Source organism: Strix uralensis, chromosome 4 (genome assembly GCF_047716275.1).
Source record: "Strix uralensis isolate ZFMK-TIS-50842 chromosome 4, bStrUra1, whole genome shotgun sequence".
NCBI classification, from domain to species: domain Eukaryota; kingdom Metazoa; phylum Chordata; class Aves; order Strigiformes; family Strigidae; genus Strix; species Strix uralensis.
In genome coordinates, this window is record NC_133975.1 from 3848138 (window position 1) to 3875410 (window position 27273).

General features: G+C 44.8%; 1 protein-coding gene across 2 annotated transcripts in view; it reads right to left on the reverse strand.

Annotated features, from left to right (window-relative positions):
• Positions 1–20816: 20816 nt before the first annotated feature.
• ADRA1D (adrenoceptor alpha 1D) overlaps positions 20817–27273 on the reverse strand; it is a 52738-nt gene continuing 46281 nt past the window's right edge. Inside the window, exons 2-3 of one of the 2 annotated variants that reach the window (XR_012628614.1) lie at positions 21490–22160; positions 20817–20836 (exon numbers count right to left, since the gene is read on the reverse strand). Coding sequence is in view for 1 of the 2 variants with exons in the window: in XM_074865473.1 (XP_074721574.1) it covers positions 21592–22160 (569 nt within the window). In the remaining variant the exon portion in view is untranslated. Of the gene's footprint in view, positions 20837–21068; positions 22161–27273 lie in introns of those variants that run through there. The other variant, XM_074865473.1, reaches the window with a different exon arrangement.

The window sequence follows — 27273 nt, forward strand, 5'->3', positions numbered from 1 at the left end:
CCATCATCTTCGTTAGAGGAGGGCTCTGGGACTCATCTGTACACAAACAAGAACATTTGGTGCACCATCTCCCCCCTCCCAAGCAGAGCATCCCTTTTGGATCTTAAATGCCCCCCCCCAAATAAACTAAGGTTTGATCCTCTAATTTCTGTTGCCCTTTCAATTAAAACACCCATTTTATTCCCATGTAGCAGCCTTGTGATGGGACAGCTGGGAAGGGCTCGGTGATTTTCCATGACCATTTCATGATGCTGAACCCATGGAAACCTTTCTGCTATGACTTTTAAACAGCAAAAAACTTTGCCATCCCCAAAGAATAGGAATATCAAGCTGCCTGCTGACACAATCGGCTCTAAACGGGCCAGACTTTCATCACAATCAGGACAGGAGTGACAGATTCTTCCTCTAATACCTTTTCAGACAAGGATTAATTTTAGGCCAACTGTCTCTGCTGCCTGAATCTCATCTGGAGACGATACAGGTGTATTGTGTGTGGCCCTCTTAGTGTGGGATGGATCTTCTGGTCAAGTCCACTTCTATCCTGCACCTCATAGGACCACATTTCCAGCTGGAAAAGCTGTGTTTGAAATACTGCACAAAGCTCCATTTCATGAAATGAAGTGCTAAGGTATCCCCACTTTCAGATAACTTGTCCTCTCAGATAATCTGCACACAAGTGAGGTAGGGAGAGAGCCAGAACAGATAATGACAGATCAGAGGTGGGTGGGAAGGGTGGATTTGGATAAAATGCCCCTTAAATTATCTGGACCTGTATGCAGTTGTCACTGCATCTGAGCCAAAGTTTTATTTGCTTAGACTGAAAGCTCTTGGTAAATACATATATTTTAATATTGATTTATGTATAAAATTGCAATGACCCTCACTCCCAGATCTCTCCTAGGCAGAGACTGCCCATGCCATGGACTTTTTAAAATGTCTGCATGACCTTGAACTCATCAGACTAGCTCTGAACTAATTTTCCAGCAGGATCCCTTCCCAAAGCTCGCTCTAACCCTGCACTCTCCACCCTCCTTCCTATTCCCTTCAGCCTGTGCACCGTGTAATGTCCTTGCTATGTGGTAGCGTCACTGCAGCCACGCCTGTTGCTCCAGGACAAATACTTCCACTGGGAAATGCAAGAGTGGGAGAGAAGAAGCTTTGCTGAGCCAAGCGAGGCTTATCACCGCTCACCCCTGCTCTGAGGACAGCTCAGACACATTCTTCTCAACCTAAAGTGACCCACCTCAATTGATCCTGGGTTGGGGTAGGTTCCCTTTTCCTGGAGGGTTTGGGTCAGGATGGATGTGGCCAATCCACTGACCAGTCCTTCCAGGGGACACAGAAAGGAGTTCCTTTGTGGGTAAGGAGAAAGAGAGCAAATAACAAGATAATGTAGAAAGGGCAAAGGATGTGGTTTTGGAAGAGAGATCTCCAAGAGACAGGTGCTCTGAAGACAGTGCCCAGCATGCTAGTTGCTGGATGTAAATAACACCAGGAGGAAATGCAATTTTTCATCACCCTGAAAGTGATTGATATCAGGGCAGATGCTTTTGCACTGCATTTCAGTGAGAAATTTTCAACCTCTTCCTTTGATGTGAAGGTAAATGGCCACTTCTTCTGAAGATTTTTCTTTTGTGGCATGTTCCTGACCCAGCGCTGGATGCAGATCAGCCCTTTATTTTAGGAAGATTGGCCTGTGGAGGCAGTTGTTTATCAAAAAGTGGGATGGTGGGAGGTGCCTAAAGCTGCCTTGTGGTTTTGGTAGAAAAAAATGTGTGCATGTCCATCTTTGTCCTGCTGCTGCATCCCAATGTACCTTGCCAGGTACAGAGCCTCCAGTCATCTGAAGGGGAACTGGGGGAGAAAGATTCTGTGAAGGGTGGCACACTGGGGGCAGGGCTGTGCAGGGGGGGTGTCTTCATTGCCTTCAGTCCCCTTTCCATCAGGGCCTTGAGAGCAGAGCTGACCTGAGTATCAGGCAGAACTCCTAGGAGCAGGGGATGGTGTGGAGTTACTGTGAGTAAATATTCATGTGGCTTTTTATCTCCTGGGCTGCGACTAAGGCAGAGCCTAGCCATACTCAAAATATATAGGAATATTTATCTGAGCAGGAAAATTTCAAGCCTACAAGTGTGGCAGTCACCAGGAAGAGGGTTGCTAAATACATCAAAACAGTATCTGGATTCAAGGATTTTTCTTTTGGGATCAGGACATTGTGGCATAGCAGGTAGCTGACCTGCACAACAACAGGGCAGAAAAGACTGCTTTCCTTACTCCCTTCTCCCCATGCCGTGTACCGCTGCACTCTTGCCCCTCGGTTAGGGGTGGGTTACTTTAGCCCATCTGGGGAGAGAAGAGACTCTGACCAGGGTACAGAAGGAGAGAAGAGAGAGATGAGGACAAGGACTCAGCGTTAGGGAGGGAAACATCTGGAAGGACAACTGGTGAAATTAATTTTTTTGGAGAGCGGATGGGTTTTAGGAGGTTTCCTCCTCTGAAGGCTGCTCTCTGCCCAGTGCTGAACTGCCCCTGTGCTGTGGATACACGTATAGGGATGCTTTTCTAACATAACACAAAGTGGCTGATAATGGGTAAAGCACTCAGGTTTTGATAGCTTTAAAAAAAAAAAAAAAGATAAGCAGGAAAAACTTCATATTTTACACTGGGATGCAAGTCAAAGAATCTGGAGCTTCATCCAAAGCCCGTTAATAATAAGAGAAAGACTGAGGATGACTTCAGGATATTGGGGGTAGATGGTTGCCAATGGCTCCACATCATACAGACACTTAAGAGCTAATCAAGTGATTATCTGCCTTCTGCAATATGGCACTATTTCCTTTTCTGTCCAGCCAATTTGGATTTTTTTACCTACTTTCCATACTTCCCTTATATTACGTGTTCTTCTTGGTTTACCCAGCCCTTCATATTTGCTGAGTAGAAAGCCCACGGACCCAAGGATGTAGAACAGGAATTATTTACAGGAGTTTTTAAAGCCAAGCCCCAGATACAGGAATAGTTTCATTACAGATGCTCACAATAAAGCACCTGATCCTGTTTCTGTATGCAACGTGGAGCACGTGACTCGTATATAAACTGAGAGGTTTCTCTTGTATGGGGAGTCCCTCTGGGGAAACTGAGAAGAATAAGTGGAGAACACATATGTCTTAAATCCAAATAAATGTGTGAGTGGGGTGTGTGCTGGAGGTGGAGGGAATATGAAATTGTGACTCCTCTGACCCTCCTTGGACTTCAATAGAAAGGGAGGAGGCTGAGAAGGAAGACAACTCTCAAAACGGTGCTTGTAGTCCCTTTTTGATCTCCCCCCTTCAGGCATTATTAGCTGCAGCATCACCCATGCTAATATTTCAACACAGTTTCCAGAGATGAGCTGGCTCATGCTTGGGTCTCTGCTTGATAGACCTTGCAGTTTTAGTTTTGGGGTTAAATGTGGATGGAATGGGCATGCCAGGTATCTGCCCCATAGACCTGCCTACAGACCGTCAGAGAAAACCCAGCCATGAATCACAAACATCCACAATTGTCTCAGGAGACGTTTCCCAGGGGTCTAGATCATCTGGGCAGGCATTTTTAAGCAATTGCAATAGGATTTGATTGACTTATTAAAGAAAAGAAGCAAGGACAGGGATATAGGAAAGGTTACATTTATATTCAAAAAACCTTAAGGTGAGATTGGAGGAATTACAGGTCATGCCTCCTTACATGTGTCTTGGGGAAATAAGTTTGAAATTATATTTAAAAACAGAATAATGAAGTTTCAGGGAGATAGCTCACGTCAGGAGAGCATGGACTCAGCAGCTTGCAGAGAAGAAAAGTCTCACAGAGGGACTGCGACTCAATGAGCATGTCAGGAAAACAGTGGATGAAGAAGACTTGGTAGACATGGGGCATTTGGATACCCAGAAGGTCTTTAAGAAGGTCAGACTAAAGACCCTTCTGGGGGAGCTAAGTGGTCACAGGATGAGTGGGAAACTATTATGGCTCTACAGCTGTCCTAGGAGAAAGCAAAGAGAAGGATTAAATGGTCAATTATGTTAGAAGGTCACAGTTCAGTGCTTAGTCCCAGGCGTGCCGTGCTGGTTAATGTGCTGATACACAGCTTGGAAATAGAGGCAGATGAATCCGCTGATGACACAGAACAAATTTAGGTAGTCAAAAACAAGGAGGAAATTCAGAGACACCTGAACAAACCAAGGGAATTAGCATCACCATAAGCAGAGGAAATTAAGCACTGATAAAATGTGAAGTAACACAGAAGAGAGGAGAAATTAAGCAAATCCTGAGCTGGACAGGGTTCTCAGATAACCTGTGCCTGGTGGAGAGTAACACCTCTGTATCAGGACAGACAGTTCAATAAAAACCTCTCTTGACCCTGTAATTGCAGTCAAGAAATCAAACAAAACAGTAAGTTCTATAAATACTGAGAAGCTGACTATTACTGATAGCGCCTTCACGTAAAAATCAATGTGTAGTCCTCAAAAAAAAAAAAAAAAAAAAAGGCAAAGTCACTCAGGTGGTGGTAACTGGTACCCAGGACCTAGAGACAACTGAGTCGCTGGGAGACACTAAAAAACATTTGCATTATTTACAACACAAATAAGGGGGTTATTTTGAAAAAAACATATGAAATAATACAGACTGTTTGGTGTCACAGGATGCAGCAGACCACAGGTGTGCTGGGACTTGTTGTCCCGCAGTTTCAAAATGGAAACAACTCCTGGGATTAGGTGACGTGGCCAGCTCTCCTTGCAGAGGAGGCTACCCAGCACAGCTGTGAGCCTGCGTTGCCTTCCCCCAGCACCAGCAATACAGCACCTCACTGGGCCATGGCATGGCAGGGCCTGCTCCAACTGTCAAAAAGATGTGGCCTTTTTTTATCTCACATCCATTCCTCTCAGGGCCTGTCATCTAGATGGACATTGACTTTGGAAAGTCCTCTGGAGACCCATGTCTCCGTGGTACAGGCTGTTTACTTCTGAGAGCTGCAAAGCCATAGAAGTGCTGCTGCTCTGACCAAATGCAATTTTTAGGTGCTTGATCATAAGCACTGGCCCTTTTCCAGAACGGCAAAACTTCTGGCAGCAACAGCCATATGAAAAATTTGACAGCTTCGCTGCATATTTTGAGTCATTTATGGAGGGGCAACAGTACACTTTGCTGGCTCTTTTTTTCTGATGTAGGCACTTACTGGTGGATCTGCTCTCAATTTTGTCCCTTCATGTATAATTATTTAACTTTCTTCACTGATAAGTTTGGGCAGGGAGTTGGACTCGGTGATGCTTATGGGTCCCTTCCAACTTGAGATATTCTATGATTCTATGTGGGTGCGATCAAAATGTTGAAATCCCTCTCATGTACTTGGCAGGGAACTCAACCCACTGGCGTGTCTCTGGCTTAATCTGGTGGGGTTTTGTGATGTCCATGTCACGATAGGTCATCAGCAGGTCATTGAGTGGTGTGTCTGTCCAGTAGAGACACAAGACAGCTTTCCAAATCCTGGCACTGCTCTATCCTCTGGCCTCATCTCACCTCTGTACCAGGGCCAGACCAGAGGTGTTCTGTCACCTTTTCTCTTAATGTGGAGAAAAACATAGTGTGGAGATGATGGGGAGCAAGGACTGGGGAGTGCATCACCAAGGGCGATGCCCATGTTATGAAAGCCCTCGATTAGACAGGAGGGCTCACTGGCTTCACTAGTCCCAGTATGATCACCCCTGTCAGGGGGTCACACGGTCCTCTTGGAATTTGGTAGGTTGGTCATCTCCATGCTTGCTCACCCTACTTGCCCATAGGTTGCAAGGAGACTGTAAATCTTGCAAAGTTTAATGAATTCCAGATCATTAGTGTGGGTGTGGGAGAGGGATAGTGGCCTGGAGCAGACGTCCTTGCTATGGTGGAGGTAAGGGTTAAATTGCATGCTGGGGAAGGGTAACTGGGAATGGGGGAGGTTTTCCCAGTCCCTGAATGAATGAAGGGTATTCTGACCATGATTAAGATTTTAAGAGGGTAGAGAGAGGAGGAGAGATGCTGATGTCGTTCATAACTCTCCTGGTTAGAAAGAGCCAGTCAAAACTAAGAGATGCAAAGCATTAGGAGAGATCAAAGCAGGATCAGTGGACTTTAATATGGGAATGCTTACAGGCAACCCTCCCAGCAGACCAGCACAGCTGTAAGATTTATATTTATTTCCTCTGGAGTTGATTTTACCACCCTAGATCAGGGTGCTTTGCAGTTAAGTGCTGCATTTTGGGCCTTTATTGAACTACAACTATTTTAGATGAGAGAAACAGCCTTTCAGTAATTGCAACAATTTTCTCCTTAGCTCAGAGTCATTAAGGAGGAGGAGAAGGAGAAGGAGAAGGCCATGAGAAATGAGGTTGTGCACCTGCAGCGAGAGGAAATCAGTGTCACACCAGTCACTGGTGACCAGGGACAAAGAAGATAAAGGTGTGGTACCCACAGGAGCCAACCTCTGCCTTTATACAACCGAGCAGATATCCCTGCTTGCTTTGCTTGAAAGCAACACTTAAGAAACAGAAAAGAATGGGAGAAGTTATGGAGAACAAAAAAGGGACAGAAAAATAAGTTTTTCTGAATAGCTGTGTACATACATAGAGAATATGAATGCGCTTTTATCATAAACTACAATTGCAATAGACCATTTTACATAGTCACTGGGGGGGTCTGGTGAAGGTGTATTAGCATAAAAGTGACTCAGTCTCTCTATGTCGAGATGCTTCTGAGTACACCCCATTTATTTTCCACTTCTAATGACAAATTTCACTTTCAGTCATCAGCATTTTTTTTCTAGTTGATGATATTTGCACGCCTTTTGTTTTGGAGTGAGTTGAGAGAAATCCAAACGAGACTGGCATTTTTGGTTAAATGTCTCCATTATCTGGGCAACTGCTGTTTGTGCCCCCAAATGGTGGTGGATCCTGGCTCCCAGACCCTGCTGAGCTCAGAAACATGAGCTCTGGAGGACGTCACCCATGTGGGGTGTCCTGGAGAAATGGGTCACAACCAACTCCTGCCCTGCACCACTGATTCCTCTTCTATCTCCCAGTACCCCCCTTGGTGACACTCAACCAGTAAATACTGGGGTGTCAGTGTGGAAAGGTCTTTCCCTTAGATGTACATCCTTGACCTTGGTGCCCTTTTTGTCATTAGTCCTTCTGATGACAGGACAGATGTAAGGAAGAGCTATAACCAGTCAGAACAAAGTCTGGTGATGAAAACTTAGGTCATTAATGATTTATGAGCAACATCGGGGTGCAGGGTGTGCCGACCTTAAGAGCACATCTGAAATGAAACAACAGGGACTGTGTTTTCCCCTTGATATAAACAAGCCAAAACCAGCAGGGAAGGAGAGCATTTTTAGCTTTTTATTATGTTTTTAATATTCTGGACAGCAGCTAATGTTTCTCAATGAAATGTCTTTAAAAAATGTGCCCAGCCAGCTCTGAGGCGGTTTGAGGGGTGTATGTATGGCTGCTCTGCAGCCTGAGAAGAGCTGTTTCTTCTAAGGCTATTCAGAGCCTCTAATCGCGCCATCCTGTTGCTTCTCTCCAGAACAAAATGACCACTGTAAAGCTCTGCGCTCTGCATGTCATGGAAAAAAGGATGGCATTTCTTACTGGAGCCTCAGAGGAATGTAGCCCAATGCAAATGGTAGCCTACAAGAAAAGCATCTCCTAGAGGGGAAAACTGGAAGCCTTACACATATGTGGTCCATTTTCCACAAAATCATAAGCTTGAGGAAGAAACGAGGTTGGATGTCTCTATTTCAGCCCCTTGCTCAACACTGGGCCAACCTCAAGGCTGCTCAGGGTCTTGTTCAGTCTAGTTTCAAGCATCTCCAAGGATGGAGGCTGCACAGCCTTTCTGGACCCCTGGTCCAGGCCTGACTGTACTCAGAGGAAATATTTTTTTCTTTGTTTTTAATGGGAATTTCCCTTGTTGAACATTGAGCCCATTGCATCCGAGGGGAGCCTGGGTTTGTCTTCTCTGCAACACCATTAGAGCAGTGCAACCAGATGCCCACCTAAAAACCTCTTTTCTCTAGACTGGATGAACCCAACTCCCTCAGCCTCTTCTCGCATGCATGCTCCAAGCTCCTGGTGACTGCTGTGGCCTCCTCTGGACTCGCTCGTCCAGGTCCCTTTGCACAGCAGCCCAGCCTTCCAGTGAATCAACAACCCTCCCCAAACTGGGGGATCCCAGAGGCATTGCCTAGACATCTGCTGATGCGTCAGGATCAATGCCCAGATGTCTCCGTTGGCTGGGGAAGCAGAATACTTGTTTAACTTTTATTTTCTTTTCCTTGATTAATTATTTATGGCCTGTGCAATCTCAAAGGTAATTTTTTTGTTCTTTTTACTTTTTTTCCTTTTTTTTTCAACTAGTGATGGTATTCTGGCTGCTCTGTTTGATCTAAGACTCTCAAAGCAAGAAGTTCATCCAGCTCCTCTTTCCGTCTCTCTCATAGAGAGCTGAAGAGCAGGAAGCCTTTTTCTCCTTTGTTCTGCACTCAGCTGAGATATTCCAATTTCATTTGAAGATATTTTCAAATCCCTTTTCAGTTATTTTGGTACCTGATCCCTCCATTAGATATTACCTCTTAAAGAGACCTAGGGGTCGGAATATTTTTAAGCTACATTAGGTATTTGTAACCTAGTACGATTATGGATTTTGTCTTTTCATATTTACCTAAATTATTAATAAGCTAATTCATGCAAAGCCTGAGTTGCATCTGTTCACTGCCCATGACTTTTTTATCTGTGCTGCTAACAGGAACACATTGGCACAAGCACCATTTTCTTCTTTAAAATAAATACACGACCCTTCCACTTTGCAGTTGCCTGTCACATTGACTTTTGCATTTAGGCTGTCCATTGCTCCCATGGAAAAAAGTATTTGACCTAGTGAAGTTGGCATGTGACGCATACTGTACACAGTATCCATACGCTAATGGCCTTTGCAAATTCCTCTCAAGTGATATCACCCATTATTCTTCCTCTTCTCTTTCCCATATAATCGATATTGCCTTCTTTTATGAAGGTTTCATAGTGTTTATAGTCTTGTGTCTAATACTCAGTGGTCTGTCCTGAAACAATTCCTAGCTCTGTCTAAGCTGTCATGGGATAAGGTAAAAGGTCTTCTTGTTTAATAATGTGTGGAATAAACAGAGAAGAAGCAAAATAAGTATGATTAAACAGTCATTTCCCACAGTGGAGGAAGGCTATTAGAAATTTCCTTAAGGCAGTGCTGGGTCCCATAATAGTCACTGTATTCAAAAAGACCTGGGGAAAGATGTAAATAGGTTGGTGACAGTTTGCGGACAATCCTTCATTATTCAGGGTAGTCAAAGCTAATGCTAAATGTGAATATTTGTGGAAGAGGTGTCATGATATTGGATTAGCAGGTGGTGAATTTAATGCTGATGAATGCAAAATAATGTAGATGAGGAAAAAAATATGCATAGGTGGTCATGCACTCAGAAGTAGTCATTAGCATTTGGGAAAGAGGTGCTGAATCTTTGTCAATCGCTGAGATAGGAGCCTCAGCTCTGTGCTCAGTGGAGGTCAAAAAGGCCAATAAAATGTTAGGATTTGTTAGGAAAAGAATTGAGAATAAAGAAAAAGATCATTATGCCATGTGCATGATGATGTTATGCACTTAATGACATCCCTGGTGGAACTACAACTGATATAAATAGGTTAACTTTGGCCACACACTCTCAAAAAAGCTGTAATAGACCTAGAAAAGGCCACGAGAAGGAGAGCATTAAGACATCTGGAAAAACTTAATTTTCAAATAGCCTAAATAGGATACGACTCCTTCACTTTTTTTCACATCTTTTCAGAGATGGTGAGGATGGACATGATGGACTATAAACCTTGAAGTAATTACAGCCATCTACAGACAGCAGATAGGCAGCATCTCAGTGTTCACAGCTGTTCATCTCATGTCAGAGTTCAAAATGGGGAAGCCCTGGACAGCCCATCTGCAAGGGACAGAAGTTATTGCCACAGGGTAAACTGAAGGCTGAAATTAGACGTAGGACAAAAAGGGCATTAGAAAAATTCACTGATCTGAGGCCCATTGGTGACCAATTCTTTACTTGCCCTGAGTGTCAAATCCAATTCCTTGGCATAAAGAGAGGACAGATAGACAGAGAGACCTCTCAGGCTGTCAGTCAGGTTCCTTTCTCTGCTAATAAATCCCTCCAAAATAAACACCTAAAAGAAAAGAGTAAAATAATAACTTGTCTGGCCAATTTCCACCAGCTAAAAAGAGCTGCAGGGGCCCTTGACAGAAAAATGTAATGCAAAGAAAATGGATGCTAAAGATAAAGGAAGAAATTGCCGAGGGCGGGGAGAGGAGAGGAGAGGAGAGGAGAGGAGAGGAGAGGAGAGGAGAGGAGAGGAGAGGAGAGGAGAGGAGAGGAGAGGAGAGGAGAGGAGAGGAGAGGAGAGGAGAGGAGAGGAGAGGAGAGGAGAGGAGAGGAGAGGAGAGGAGAGGAGAGGAGAGGAGAGGAGAGGAGAGGAGAGGAGAGGAGAGGAGAGGAGAGGAGAGGAGAGGAGAGGAGAGGAGAGGAGAGGAGAGGAGAGGAGAGGAGAGGAGAGGAGAGGAGAGGAGAGGAGAGGAGAGAGATCTTCCCATCCAAGTTCCTTTGGGTCAGCGGCAGATGCCTCAGCACAGTGTATTTTCTCCTTTCAGCAAAACAGGTGCAATCTTTGGGCAATATTTTAAGCTCAGCAGGACATGCCAAGTCAGGCAGAAAAATATTTATTTTTAAGGTTAGACAGCATATTTTGATAATTTAGCCTGACCTCCTGTATAAGCAGGGCAGGAGAGCAAATTTTTACATCAAGCCCATTACTGCTCCCTGAGCCAGAGCATGCATTATAAAATAATTTTCTCTCTTCTTCTCTCCCAAGTTTTGTATTTCAAGAATCTCTCACATGTTTGAGAAAATTCGCTCCAGTTGTTAATTACTCCCCATGCTCACTATGTTTTTAATCTTAATTCCCCTAACCTCAGCTGCCTGCCGGTGGATTTACTAGTCCTTTGTTCTGTTGAATGAAAGCATCCTGCTTACCCAGATCCCAAGAGGTCACTGCTGTAGATGTGGTCTGCAAGGAGAGGAGCTCAGCTGAAGCATGTATGATTCTCAGGAATAGGACTGTGCCAGAGGAAGGCTGATCATTTAGAGGCTAATAGGAGAAAGTGGAGACTAGAAAGAAAAGCTAAACCATGTCTACTAGTGAATTAATCATCAGGGGAATGTTTATTCCTTTTTACAGGCAGTTTGTTAGTGCAGTGCCTTGCTCAGTTTGAAAAGCTGGAGGTGGGGTTAATACCCATAGTGCAATCAGTGACAAGTGGCCAATTCACAAAACTTGCAAAAACATTTTTATAATTCCTTAAGGGTATGTTAGGGAGGAGAACATATGGAATGGTATAGAATATGGAATGATATGTCTCGTAGGAACCTCAAAACTCTTAGATTGCCCCACCACCTACAGCAGGATCCATCCTATCTAAAACACTACCTAAGACAAATATTTGCCTGAACTCCAGTGATGGAGAATCCACATCCTTTCTGGGCAACTGATTTCAGTAATGGAATATTAGAAAACTCATTATTGATTTCTGTATCACCCACATGGTGATTCAGCAGCTGCACTCAACGTGCTGACTTTTGGGGAGTAGCTTCTGGCTCAGGGGGACATGGGACACAACCTGGGTATGAAGTTGGCCATGGACAGAAGAGTGCTTTTGCCAAGACAGCACAAAAATATATTTGAAGGATAAAATCTATACATATTTATAGGTGTATCTGTGTATATCTATGTAGACATATCTATTTATATATACATATGAATATATACCTATATAAACCCAAATTTATACACTGTCAAAACCCCCATACCCTAAAGCTTTGAGAAGCAACATTTGAACTGGCAAACCTAAAACAGGTTAGAAATGAAGCACCACAGCAAACAGCATTAAATTGGATTTGTACTGTGAATCATCTGTTGAAAACTGTAGTAATAAACATGCATAAAACAATGGCAATTTACTCAACAGATTAACATTAGTGCTGTCAAGGTAGCAAGCCTTTTAAACCCATAAAACTACCTTGCTGTGATAAAAACAGGGTTACCCAAGGTCATTTCCTTTTTCCAATAATTTGCTGAGAAATTCCAACCTGTGTCAAGCCAATTTGTAAATGACAAAGAGCTTTTGGGGTAACTCGATGTAGCTATAGTTTTGCCTTGCATATTCTAATCGGTGCATGCTGGGTGTTTTTTTTGTGTTCCTGCCAGATTTCTGTATTTCAAACATTTTCTGTGTAACTCTGGAAATCAAAACTCTGCATTTGACAAGGAGAAAGGTTCTTGTAATGGTATTCCTCTAATAACCATGTCACCTGAAGCCTCCTGGTCATGGATGGGGCTAGGCTTTTGGACCTTCTCTTTCCAAAACCACACTCTTGCCACAACAGAACTCAAATTTCTGATCCATGTATTATTCTATCAGGTTTTATAGCAACCACAAAGATGCTGGGAGAGAGCAGTGGGGTTTGAGCAAGCAATGTCGTGGTGCTACTACTAATTATGGTCAGATTTCAATGAGATTTCAGAGTCAGCAATAGCCCTTAGGGATTGGTTTTTTCCATCCAGAAGGTAGCAGCTGAGGAGGAAAGAAGAGTAAATATTCAGCACAGAGGCTGGATTGGGCCTTGATTTTTTGTGAAATACCCAAATATTTTCTTTAAGGTCTTAGTGAGATTTTTAACATTGGTCAACTAGACCAACTGCCGTGCTTCAGTCTTCTTGAAGGTAAAGGAGAAAAATGCAGAAAGTCCAGCAATTTCCAAACTGTGTGAACTGTGCTTTAGGCTGTGTTGTGAAAATGAAATTGGAGAGCTGGGGATAATAAATGGTAGATAATGTTTCCAGAAAATTCATAAAGATTATTTTTGATGTCTACACTCTACCCTCCAAACCCCAAGACATCTATTATCCACCAACATTGCACATAGGAAACCTTTAAAGTTGGCTAAGTTTGGTTTATTGAACTGAACAGAACTGAACATTTTGCTCTAAACCCTTTTTTTTGGCCTCATGAGACTTCAAGATAGGTTACTATCTCTGACTTGTCCTTCCCACCCTCTTGGCAGGACTCTGTCTCCCAGGATGCCGTAGGGACTAGGTGGTGTCGTCCATCCTGCAAGTCAAGCACTAATCTGACTTTTGATGATAGGTTCAGCTGCAGTAAATATCCTGTGTTCTCTTTCCCCTAGGGAAAAGTGGGGATTGGACCTTCACTTTCTGTCTGTTCTTTGTCCAACATTTACTTCTGCTCCCAGCTCATAGATCAGGTCCTTCTGTCATGTTCTTGAGTCTATTTTGCACAACAGGTTTTCTGCCCTATTCCTTGTCCTTGTACAGATGTCTTGGTTAGCCCAGGATAGCTCAAATGGCATGATATATCTATATTCAGGCAACAATTTTTTTTTTACTCTAGATCTCCATAATGGAGTTTAAACATCTGTCTCATACACAGACACCTTATTGGAATGGAGATGTCTTAAGCTGTGAGCTGAATCCCACTGAAGGTACCTAGGAAAAGCAAACCTACTTGTCAGTGGCCTTAATATCACTATGCATGATGTGTGTCTCCGTGGAGGGGCATTCAGAGGTCTGAAAGTGAAAAAGAAATTGGAACCTTTGCACAAGATGGGTGAAGTTTCTTGGGAAATCTCTGGGCAACTCCCAGCCCCAACTACAAGCCTGTCTTCTGTGAAAAGATCTTAAAACTCAGTCTATTGAGGAGATGGTTTCCAGTTTCTGAGTGGTGTTCAGTGACAGAAATTTCCCCGCAGGAACTGGCACACTGCAATGGCAAAATGGCATGACCTCACTGATTTAATGTGCATTGGAGACTAACCTTGAGCCTTCCGTATTTTTTCTTCTTTAAGCCTACGGGGAGAGAAATTAATGATGTAACTGTGGCATGGATGGGCTACCCAGCATGCAGATGAAGGGGAAATACAAACGGCTGTACAGTTCAGAGCCTGGGTCCTTCTAGCTGAGTCCCTGCTCTCTGATGATGGAAACTTTGACAGAGATAGAGGGAAAAAGAAAGCCTACAGTGAAATATCCCTTAAAATGTTGTCCCAGCTGACAACAATTGCTGCCTCAGGGACTTTTCAGCTCAGAGATTATATAAATGTTTCCAACAGCCCTTGATGGACTTTTCTGTCATGAAGACACCTAATTGCTGTTCTAACCGCTATAGACATTTGGCAGATGCAATATCTCGTGGTGATGAGTTCCACCATTTAAATATGTGCCATGTGAAGAATTACCTTGCTTTGTTCATTTTGATAATTGGGTTTGATGTAATTTAGTTCTTGTATTATGAGAAACAGTGAACAATCATCCACTATTTGTCTTCTCCCTGAACTCCTGATTTTATAGACTTCCATTGTGTTCTTCCTCAGTCATCTCTGTTTCTCACAAAAGTGCCCTTTGATTTAATTGTTCTTTGGACGGAAATTATCACATATCTTTCGTCATCTTTGTCAGCCTTTTCTGAACCCTTTCTAAGTCCATTCTATCTTTTTTGAGCTGGGCTAATCAGAAAAGCAAACAGTAGTCAAATTATACATACATCATAGATTTATTCAGAGTTGCAAAGATATTTTCAAGGTTATTCTCCATCTCTTCTATTCTCCATTTCTTTCCCAAAATTCCCTAAAATGCAACTTTCAGCTGTGACTACTGTCAAATATTGATCCAATGTTTTCATATTACATCCTCTTTTGATTTTCCCTTTTGCCTTTCCCTTTCCTGTCTCAGATACATATCATATATATGTCTCATATATCTCAACAAAGCCTCAGCAGCATTTTCAGTAAGGTCTTGCAAGTGCTGTGCTGTCCCTGTCAGATTTTCCTGTTGAGATTCCCATCTTGTGATGTGCCAGGCTCAGGGTGTGCAGAAAATCCCATAAGAGGTGTTGGGGCAGGACCACCTGGGTTTGGCCAGTGGTGTGGCAACCCTGGGATGAAAGCTTCCTAGATGGTGTCAGGGGAACAGAACTATGGGACTTAAATAGGCAAAACAGCTGGGCAGGTTAGAGGAAGGAAAACACAGAATTAGCAGGGTGAGATGACATGTTGTCCGTGGGACTAACCAGGTCCAAATAAAACTACTGGAGGAAGAAAAGAGAGACCCAGATGAGGTGAGATGAGAAAGCAGAAACTGCCTGGGGGTGTCCAGATATCCCACAAAATGGGGATGCAGAAAGGGAGTAACCAAATACATCCAGGTGCTAAAAATGCCCTTTGCTTCCTAAAGAAGTGATTGGCTTTTTGCAGTGTCTCTGGCCTAGCTTCTTTAGCTACCATGTGCCAATGGTAAGATAATACCAAGGCTATTCGTTAGGCTGGAGTGGGATCTGGAAGAGAGTATACTTAATTTTTCGGGGAGCCTGGGTGGTCAGGCACAGATCACAGGGCCTAGTGAGGTCTATTGCCTTCTCTGGCCTCAAAAATGGTGCTAAAAAAAGAAGCCATCCCCAAAAGTATACTGATGCTCCAACCTCCAAGGCAGTGTCCAGGCTCTGCCCAGGTTTAGCTCCAGTGCACTGGGACCCAAATACAGCAGCTCAACAAATGCTGAGTCTCATATGATGACAAGTTCATCACAGAGTCGAGAGCAACCAAAATACCAAGTGGTGGTTTCCCCCAAACCTCAGTAAAAATGAAAAAAAAAGAAAATAAAAATAGTAATGAACTTTGTTGGGCAGTTATCACCAGGATTTTAGGGGAGCACCTTATCTCACTGCAATCAAAGAACACACGGTCCTCATAACTGCACTTTGGATCACGGCCAGCAGTAGGAAGGTGCTTTGCAAATCACCTGCCCACTGGTTGCCCCCCAGAGCAGAATAAAGCCTCTTCTGCAGCTGGAGGTTGTCTATAAGGGTCTTACCATGGGGAAGGGACACCAAGGCCTTAGGTGAGAGAAGGGAACAGAACTCCTCCCAGGATCGAGGTGCCCCAGCACTCTTCCCCTCCTGAATGGATCCGCTTTGCCCAGGAAATGCCCAGCCAGCACATGGAAAGCCTGAGGAGTAATAGCACAGATTTTGGTGGGAAGGAGGTACAGATCTGGGAATGCATGGGGCAAGGGAGAAAAGGAGGCACTGGGAGTTGCACAGGTCACATACGATCCCTGTGAGGCTGCATTAAGGGATGCACGGTCTTTTACGGGCTTCTGTGAGATGAGATTGCTGAGCCAGACCAGCACCATCCCGGGCTCTGACAGACACCAGGACTGTGTAGCCCTGGACTCTGACCCTGTCTGCATAGCTCAGGCCACACAATGTTCTTAATGGATTAAACTTGGAGTGAGGAAGGATGCCAGAAGTAACATGCCCAGCCCAGCCCTGTGGCTCCAAAGGCTCATCCAGTCCTCATGGCCACGGCATGGGTCTTTCTTCTTGGAGAAATCAACAGCAAAGTACCTAATTGCTTTCTTCCTGGCAGCCAAGGAGGGCAGCAGCCTGGCTTGTCAGTCATACAGAAGGGAAAGAAATCCCTTCAAAAAATGTGAGCAGTGTCAATCAAGAACATCCTTTGCTGTGGCCTCGCCAGGGGACACAGCATCCATCCCCCTTCCCCAACATCAATCTGACTCAACCACACACAAGCATTAGCAAAACACACAACAAAGTCGTGACAATCTTTCCCTGGAGCTGCTGGGTTGCTTTTGGTGGCTGCTCACTCCTCTGCCTGGAGCCATGCCTCAACGACAGCCAGTCTTGGGCCACGTTTGGTCACTTGCATGGTAAAGACATATTTCTAGAAAACTTATTGGATGTTTTCAGAGCTCTGTTTTTCCCTTCACCACATTTCAGACTCTGCTGTGTGATATTACTCTAGTGTCCTAGATGTGAGGCAGGTGTTTTTATTTCTTTTGCTGTTTTCCTCTTTGGGCTTTCCAGCTCAGAGTCCTTCCCACGATCCCCGTCCCTGAGACACCTGTGCCCAGTATCTAGAGGTGAAACTAGGCTGCATTTTATGAAATGGAGTACCTGGAGTGAGACGGGAGCATAAGAAATGCTATTTTCATTTCACCACGGGTAGTGGCTTTGTGAGTGATGCTGGAATTTTAACTTTAGAAGAAAAATGAAAATTTTCCAGAGAAATCTTCAACAAGCTAAAATTTCAGTTTTGATTTAAAAACTCTGCTCTGATGGAAATACTTATGCTACCGTAAAAGCCAGCAGAGGAACCAGAGCTTGTTCCTGACCACCAACTACACCACAGCCTTCCCAACTCCTGCCCTCCTCCTCACCCGTGGGTCATGGCTGCATCCAGATTCCTCCTGCTCCAGGGATCACCTCAGAAGAGACACTGCTGGTGGAACCCCTTCATCCCTGCATGGCACAAAGCTGAAAGTGTCCTCTTCTGACTTGTTTTTATCATAAATTCTTGCATGTGGGAGTGATTATCCTTGTGAAATTACAAAAAAGTCTTTGAGAAAAAAAAACGGTGGATAATTTGCAGGTTTTTCTTCTTTCCTCCCTCCTCCCTTACAACCCCTGTTTTAAAAATCAGACACTGAAACAATTCACAGCAACGTTTTAGACAGGTTTGTGCATGTATTTGGTACAAACAAACAAAAATATGTGCATTCTGTTTCATAGAGCTTACATCAATCTGACAGAACTTGAATCACAAAACAGAAATACTCTGGCTAATAAATACATCTGGGGATGAAAAATAAAAATCTATACATAAAAAATTCCAATGTCTGCTAAAGAAAATGTACACTTATATACACACTGTAAACAATAGTAATGCAACCCAACTGCAGTCCAGCTCAGGCTGACAGGGACCTTCCTTCCCCCTTAAAAAAGGGGTTGTGAGAGTCTACTGACATAAAAGCTGCTGTTCACCATCCTCAACACTTGGTTTGTTGAAGCAGCAAGGTCTGACAATGCAATAGTGACACGAAGCCAGTGCAATGAGGTGAGAGCTGCTGGATAGCCAAGGTATGGGTACTTTGAGAAATGGCCTGCTTGGCAAATTTGGAGAAATGAGGCCATACCCTCAGCTGGTCACACCCTTGTGGTTCCAGAGAAGTCAGTGGGAGCAGGACAAATTTACCTCCTGAAGGTCTGAGCTCATTTTTCCAAACTTGGGAGAGCTTGAAGATTAAGGGAATCAAAGAGAAATGCACAATTTTAAATACTCAGGTCATATTTCATACGACATTTTCCTTCCTCGCCTGCCAGCAAAGGCAGCCCTGTCTACTCTAAATGAAGCTCTACATGAACAGCCTCAGAGTCCTGTCCTGGCATTGCTTATTTTGTTGCAAGATGCTAAATGAAAAGGGGGCTCTGGCTTAGGTGATAAACAAGTATTTTGCCTGAATGCAGCACAGCAGAGCTCAAGACTTTGCTATAGCATCTGTTAGGGTAACTCTCAGGGCCAGATCAAATGCAGTAAGTAAATGAGCTAGAGTTTGGGCACTTATGTGTGTATGTGCATACATATGCTTAAACAGACTTTATTCTCATTTTCTCCCCTGTAGATCTGTAAAGAATTGGGATGGTGAGGCAGTAAACCTCCAGACTAATCTTTGTTTCCCTTCTGGATGCTGTCAAGGGGCTAGAGGCTGTAAATGTAAATATTTCAAAATTGGAAAAAAAAAGAAAGAAGTGTATTTAAAAGATCAGGGACAAGTGTAAGCAACAATGTCAACTCATTTGTGGGAAAGAACTGCTTGCCAGCAATTGCTAAAAGCCCCTGCAAAGTATCCATTTATAGGACAATGTCTGCTATTTTAGAGATGACACATATTTATAAATATAGTAAAGTGTGTATCTGTATCTGTATGGTCATGGATGCACACGTTACCATGTGCTATGGGTGTCTGGCTGTGGAAAGACACTAAATAAATCTGCTCCTAAGCATAGCATCTAGTGGCAAATGGGCCTCTTTCCCCTTGACTAGACTTTCACTTCTGATGATATCTGTATCAGCTCATCCTAAACTGTGTCCCCAGATTGTTTACACTATGCATGTGCCCGTGTTAGACCTGCAATGCAGGGTCCAAAAATGCAGATCTGGGGGCATTTACTCCCTCTGACAGCGGCATGTGTGTACCTGCATCCTGAGAAGTGGGTGGAAGGCGGGAGGAGTAATGCTTTCACTTTGACCTTCCAGGCATCTCTGCTCTTCAGCAACAGCCCTCTCCCTGATGCCTTCTTTGCTATGTCCCCAGTGCCACCAGTGTGCTCTCCCATCAGGATGCCCCAAAAGCCCAGGAAACCAGTGGCAGATGCAGTCTTCACACTGCAAAATGACTTTCTGTGTCACCCTATTAGCACTGTAGGGTCTCACTTCCCTTGAAGGTCAAAGAAATTGAAAAAAGAAAAAAAAAAAAGATGCATTTTTCCACAGAGGTTCCCATGGGGTATTAGGCCTTTGCTTTGGTAGGGTTGAACCTCCCAAGCTGTCAACATCTGGAGGATTCTGCAGACACTGGAGAACATGCAGGCAATAATGAGTCTGGGTTCAGTGTAAGTGCAATGCTGCCTATGTGCCTTGGTGGGATTTGCTGCTGGGAGGAAAATATTTGGACAAAATCTGCAGGTCTTTGTGCAGTAATTTGTCCAGTTTGGAGTCTTACATTGATTAAAGGGCAGCAAGGTGTTAAAGGTGTTGAGATAGGGCCAACTCCAGATATCTTGTCTCAGTATGCACTGTACAAAAAAGTAAAAAATAAAAGAAGTCCAACTTTTCCTCTGTTCTGATTTCCTTTAAAGCAAATGAACAGCAGAAAGAAAGGTGGCATTCTCTTTGCTATGCCTAGAAGCCTTTCATCTTCCTTTGAGAGCCACCCTTAAGAGGATTAGCTAGATGTGCTGTTGGCACATTCATGAAAGACTCTTAATGGATTTGGGGGACAGTGCTGATGTGGATGAGTTTTCTTCCAGGACACATTCAGTGTCATGCTTAAACCCGTTGAGTTCATGTTCCTGTTCTTTAGTCAGCTGGCTTGAGACACTGCACCTCAGATCCAGACTTTGCCTCTATTGCCTACGTGTGTCCTGCCTCTGCTCACAGCCTAATCTGATGATCACTCTCTGTGGCTCATTGTCCTATCTGAAATTTGATAATACCAATGCATGCAATACATGGCCAAGTAGAGTTTGAGTGACCATTTTCTGAGTTGCAATTCATGATTTGTGTGAGCCTGGCTGAGGTGGGTCTGTCATGGCTCCAACCTCCCTGAGGTCCCCGGAGGAGGCCATGGTGCCATCCTGAAGGAAGTTCACACTCTGGGGCTGTGATCAGGGTGAACCCTGCCTTGTTGACATTGTTTTTGACCATGCTTGCAGACATAACAAAGTGCAATTGTTGATAGCCACGAAAGGCTTTGATGTATCAAGTATATGGGAAACCACTTGGGAGAAGAGTCATGGGCGTTCCCCTGACTGGGGAGGGAGCTCCATGAGGGAACTCCAACTGCACATCAGCTCCATTTTACCTTTGACTCTATAGGTAGTAGAAACGGGCCCCAAACTCAGCTATCCCACCTTTCCTAAGCCACAACGCAAGTTGACTATGGACCTGAGCGAAGCCCTTAGGACGCATCTTTATTCCGTGTTGTTTGAAAGAGACAACAACAAGAGCAAGAAGTGACCGACACCAAAAGAAGCTGCTTTCTCCCTGTGTCACAGATGGATCTGCATTAGAACGAGGTGGGTTGCAAGTGTTTCACTGGAAAGTGAAATAAGAAATGCATCACAGGTTGGAATTAGAGAAGAGAGACCTGCCCACCCATTGGCATTAGTGTACACATCTGTGCTTCTCCTCTGGCCTAAACCCAGGTTATGTGGAAGGGGTAAAGCTGTGGTCACTGCAGACATGATGGCTGAGAGCTAGGGTCCCCCACCCTGTTTGGGAATACCACAGTCTGCTTTCCCTCCAAAGCAAAGGCCTTGGCTAGAGGTCCTGTCCAGCCCTACAAGCACCCAACCCATTACCTAAAGGATCAACTGCCAACTGCTGCTCGACAGTGTCCTTTCTGGGTGCTGCCTCTGGATGGAAACATGATCACATGTACTAAGGCAGGGTTGGCATCTTTTGGGGTTTGAGCTTTCCATTAGATTTATGGTGGTGTTTTTAAGGCAAAGGAGACATCCTGGTTTCCCTTAATTGCACAGCTTCTTCCAAAGTCAAAGATAACCATCCACTGGAGGAAACAGCTCTTGTCCTAAGGCCATATCCACCCCACATCTTCCCCTCCTGCTGAGTCTCATTAAAATGGGATATGCCATTGACTCTTATTTGAGGAACCCATAATCCCACAGAAGGGGCTGACCTCCTTGTGGGGCATGCTTGTATAACCTTTGGGCAACTGCATTTTATACCTGATTGCTGCTTCCAGTCTGCCTGACAGACCCACAGATGGTATCCCTTCACGTTTCTGCTAGATACATCTAAAGAAACCATCGACAGCTGTCCCAGTGGCTTCAAATATCTGTTTCTCGCAACCCGCAGCAGTCTGTTAAGTCATAGGTTTGGTAGTCGATGGTTTCCGTGAAGTCATGAGGGATCCCGATAGAGACAGACTCCACCTCTGGTTTGTAGGTGGCTGTCACCCCCCCTTTGCTGGAGCCACCCCGGATTTTGTTAGAAAGGCTGTTCATCTTCTCCTTCAGCTGAGTGGATGCTGGTTTCTGAAAAGGAGTGAGCATTTTCCAGCCCTTGAAGCTGAGTGTTCGCCTCTTACTGGCTCTCTCCTGCAAGGAGGAGTTAAATATGAATGAGCTGTTCAGGGTGTTAATCCTGGGCCTCAGGTCCGTCTCAGAGTCTTGCACCGAGCTGTTCATGGAGGCCCCTCGCCAGTGGTGGTCATAAACACGCCAGATGGGCCGTCTTCTCCGGTGGCATTGGCACTTGAGCAGCCTGATGAAAGCTCGTTTGAACTCTTTGCTGGAGCACGGGTAGATGATGGGGTTCACGCAGCTGTTGAAGTATCCCAGCCAGAAGATAACCTTGAAGACAATTTCTGAGGGCTTCAGAGATGGGAAGAAAGAACCTTGGAAGAGATTAAAAGAAATATGGTTAGAGGAAGGGGAAGGGTATGACAGCGCAGGGTAGCAAGAGTGGAAGTCAACCCAGTCTGGAAGAGGTGAGACCTACAGAGAAGGCTGAAGGTGTGATTCTGCTATTAGGTCCTTGGCTAACCATGCTGTTACCACCAAAATGAAGATCTGGCCACTGCAGGACTGCAAGACATTGACCTTAAAGTGATAATGATGGATAATACTATATCTTTGGCAGGACCTTCTTAACCCCCACTGCAGAAAGGCTCCCAGCAGTGGTCCCAGCAACCTCAAATGCAGCTGTGAGCCATCATGGCAAGCCCATACAGCTTGGAGGGAGGCTGTTAAATGTTGCAGGAGCCACACAAGTATGAGGGCTTGTGAGGATGGAAGATTTTTCTCACACCTCTCTCCAGATAGATAACCATCCAGCTCACCAACACCCCCCACCCCCTCCCCAACTCCAATCTAGCATGCACCATGTTTTGAAGGCGACCCACTCCAGAGGAGAAAGTTGTCCTACAGGGCCCAACAACTCCATGGCCAAACCTGTTTACCTCACTGTGGTTCAGCCATCCTGCTCTCAATTGATGCAGGACACTTGCACTCAAGAGATATCTGCCATACCTCTGTGTGTGTGTGTCTTGGCTTCTTTCTGAGACCCTATAGCAGGGGCTGAGGGCATAATTTTGGGGAACAGGTTCAGTGGTCCCCATGACTCCCTGGTTTATCAGTACAAGGCAGCCAGGCCCTGTCCCATTCCAAATCAGACAGAGAAAATTGTTGCTCGGCTGGTTTGCATGGATCAGTTCTTGGTGCCTGCCTCTTCCTACGTGTTGCACTGCACAGTTTAACACTGCAACGTAAAAGGATGGATACAAACCTGTCCCCTTCACTGATAGAAGAGCAACACCTCTTCACCTCCTACACTCATGGATTTTGGGTAATCAGTGTCACACACTCCCTGTTCAAACTTTGCAGTGATGCTAAGGTGGACTCTTAAAGTGGGGTCAGATAATATCCACTACTCCAAGCTTGTACCTACTACCTGAAAACTTTTTTGTCCACCCCAACCCGTATTTATGCTTTTGTGCTGGAGGTTCCCACTGGTTTTCTTGGTAAAAAAGCTGGAGTTTTTTTTTTTTTGCAGCCAGAAGATGTCAGTGTTGCTCTCACATGGCCCCGTCACTTAGCATTCCCCACTCAGGTCTGAAATAACTTTCTGACTCAGTCTTAATTTCTTTTAATTTTAGCTCTGGATGACAAATTGTGCCGCCATGTGACTGAGCGTTAATTTGTATTTTAGTAAATAACATTAGCTCTGGATATCATTATTATTTTCCCTGTGCTCAAAACCCTGGTGTCAAAACAGTAAAACTAGTGCCAGAAGCCAGAAATTTGGGACTGACAGTACATAAAAGCTCCCCAAGCTGTTTGCTGGAGAAAAACCATCATCCAGGAAACACAGAGCACCCAGGTTCCAGCAAAGCTTTCTTATACTCATCCCTAAAAAGTGCAGAAATTACACTTGCACTTGGACGTGGGCTAATCCTTCATGGGGACGTGGGAGAAGAAAGACAGATCTCAGCATTTTCTGATGGTTAGGCAGGGAAAGCACAGATGCAGCCATGCAGCTTAAATATCTGCCGAAGGCCAACCCAAGTCGTAGGGCTGGAGTACAAGCTGGCTGTCAATATGTGCTGGAGTCATTGAATAAGGACAGTAAATAAAACTGATGTCTCTGTGCTGGAAAGACCTGAGGCCTTGTCATGGTTTAACCCCAGATGGCAACCAAGCCCCACCCAGCCGCTTGCTCACCCTGCCCAGTGGGATGAGGGAGAGAATCAGAAGAGTAAAAGTGAGAAAACTGCGCACGCAAACAAAGCAAAAGAAGGAATTCATTCCCCACTTCCCATGGGCAGACAGGGGTTCAGCCATCTCCAGGAAAGCTGGGCTTCGTCACATGTAAAAGTGACTTGGGAAGACAGACACCACCACTCCAAATGTCCCCCTCTTCCTTCTTCTTCCCTCATCTTTATGTGCTGAGCATGATGCCATATGAGCTGGCATACCCCTTGGGCCAGTTGGGATCAGCTGTCCCAGCTGTGTCCCCTCCCAACTTCTTGTTCACCCCCAGCCCACTCGCTGATGGGGTGAGAGGCAGAAAAGGCCTTGACCCTGTATAAGCACTGATTGGCAATAACAAAACCATCCCTATGTTATCCACGCTGTTTTCAGCGCAAATCCAAACATAGCCCCAAAATGTTAATTTTCTTCATACCTACTATGAAGAAAATTGACTCTACCTGAGCCAAAACCACCACAGGCCTTCATGGAGGTAATGGTATTTGCAGTTTAATGAGCAGCCACTGGTGTGGTAGCCCATGGCTTTGGACCATGGGCACCATGGTTAGGGGTTTGCAGAGGCAATGGCCCCCCCTTGGTTGTTTTTGATTAAAGGGTTGTTTGTTTTTTTTCCTTCTGGGACAGTGGTGAGCTTTACAGGCTGGTGCTAGGCTGCTTGAATCACGACATCCATTCCTAACCATGGTAGAAACACCACCCCTGAATGTTTAGCCAGGAGCTTTTAAACACCTCAGTGGTGCTGAGGACAGCCCCCTTTGCACCTCATGTAGCATCTCCTCCATTCTCCATCCGACCACAGCTTTGACCGTTCCTCCTTTCTCACCCTGCCCCCAGCCCACCACCCTGGACCTACAGGCACCATCCGATGCTTTGGGCGATGTGCACCAGCGGTGGGTTTCCAAGCTGTGGCATCAGTTCCTTTCCTCAATCTCAGGTTTATCAATATTGAGTGGGTCTGTTTTCCTGTCCCAAATGCCTTCCTCTCCATCCTGCAGGGAACCAGCCTCTACCCAGAGCCCTGTGCTGTCTGCAAGGGATCCCTGGGTCTCAGCCCTAAGACATTGCATTGTCCCAGCTTGACCTTGCCATAGCTCAGTGTGAGCATTTGCGTCTAATACAGGTGAAGGAGCTCATTAAGCATGTAATCCTACTCATACCCTTGTTGGGGAGAGGTTCCATGCCTCAGTTTCCCCACTGGAGAATGGGGCTAATTATCATAATCTCTTTCACAGTACTGTTGTGAACCCTGTTTGCAGTGCGCGCTGGGTTCTCAGAGGAGCTGCAGCTTTATGTAGCATTTTTTAACTTTAACAGAGAGGAAAAGAAAACAAAAAGCTATGGTAACAAAGCAAATAAAAGAAGGGTCTCCTTAGAAATGAGACTAGTAATTACTGCTTGAGCCAGGCTACTTAAGAGATTGGTGCTTGCTTAAACAGCCCGATTGTTGTTAAAATAATAATTTCTATCTGGTGTTTAGCAGTTCATTGCATAATGCAGTTTCTGTACTACATGCTTTGTCTTTTGCATCCAGATAAAATATACAGATTGAAAAGAAAAAAAAAAAAGCTCTGAATTCCCTGAATTTCAACTTTGGCTGTTTTTCCCCCACTAGAACCTTGTGTACATCTGAAGACAAGGGGCTCATTACCATCCTCATTACCATGCAAATAAGCGTGCCCCTTGGAAGAGACGTGTACTGAGTGCATCCATAGTTTCCTCATGTGATCACTCTGGGATGAACAGAACTAGGCAGGGAGTCCCCAGAACAGGTCTTTGGCTGGTAACTTTGTACATGCTGGAGCATCAGATTCTCTTGATAAGCACTGGGAGGCTGCACGTAAGGAAGAGTTGTGGGGTCTTGTTTAGGGAATGAGCAAAGAATGGAAGCAATTAGCTGTTGCTTTCATACACAAAATTATGCAACAACATTTTGAGAGAGGGAGGGTTTTTGGACTGGGCTTTGTAACAGTTACTATGTAGGAGCATAGATGTTAAGATGTGGGGAAGACAGTATTGAGTAATGGACACTTGAAGAGCTCAGGAAACACAGTCGGATGTATCCAAGGTCCAGAAATAGAAAATGGGAGGAAAACATCAGGTATAACAAGACAAAGTGATGCACCAGCACTTTAGCCTGATATCTCGGCATAAGAGAACTTTTTGATGATCTGGCCCCAAGAGCATCAAAGAACATAAAGCCCAAATGTAGGACCTGTGTCACAATACGAGTTTGTGAAACCTGGTCTTGTTTCAAAGAGGAGCTCTTCCTACTCACTCAAAATCATCCCTCTGGACATCTCCTGGACATCCAGCTTAACACTTTGTGGCAAAGCCTGGTGTATTTTCCAAAGGGGGAGGTGCTGACACCCGCCTTGGGGATATCCACCCATGGGGTGTTCTCGGTGTGGTGAGCAGTGCAGTATGTGTGCTGGGACGCAGCAAACCATGCTGTGCTGGAGCATCTGGGACCCCAGAGCCCTCACAGGGAGAGGACAATGGAGACGTGACTTGCTCTGCCTGAATGGGACTGCTGTGTTTGGGGGTAGTGCTCCCAGCAGGGAGGTCTCCATCCAACCTAATCAAATCCACATGTGAAACACAGAGACAGCCTGGGGAGCAGGGACAGACCTCTGAGGTGCTCCTTCTCCATCCTGACTGCATACCCAGTGATGTTCTCTCCTGGTAGATGGGGGATCCTGGTTGTGTCTCAGTGTAGGATGTTCCCAGGTAGGATGGGATGCAGCTACCTTGTTGAGAAGGCTCTATGTTGGCTTATAGAGAGCCCACTGAGGACTTGATCTTCTCCTAATAGGAACAAATTTTATAATAATACTGCTGGGGGACTTGAAAGTCCATCTGGGGCCTTTATACCTTTTGTCATTTTATAAAAGGTCATTCTACACCTTGTAGTCTGAATCCTAGTGATAGAGCTGGGTCTGAGCAAGGACTGGAGGTCCTGCTGTAACCCTAGATAATTATCTTCAGGATCATTAAGAAATTAAGGAAGCTGCAGGTGAGCTCAGGGAGAACCTGCCCCCACAGTGCAAAGTGACCAAAGTCACAGTCTAAACATGATCTGAAGATTGGATATCATTTTTTTGGTGGTGCAGAAGTTGGGCCAATCAGGTATGTGATCTGAAGTGAAAGCAAGAAAGTAATTTATCTGGTGTTCTTACAGCACGTTTATATGTGTGTGTGTGTGCAGGATGTGCATATGTGTGTGTATACTCTGTGTGTGCC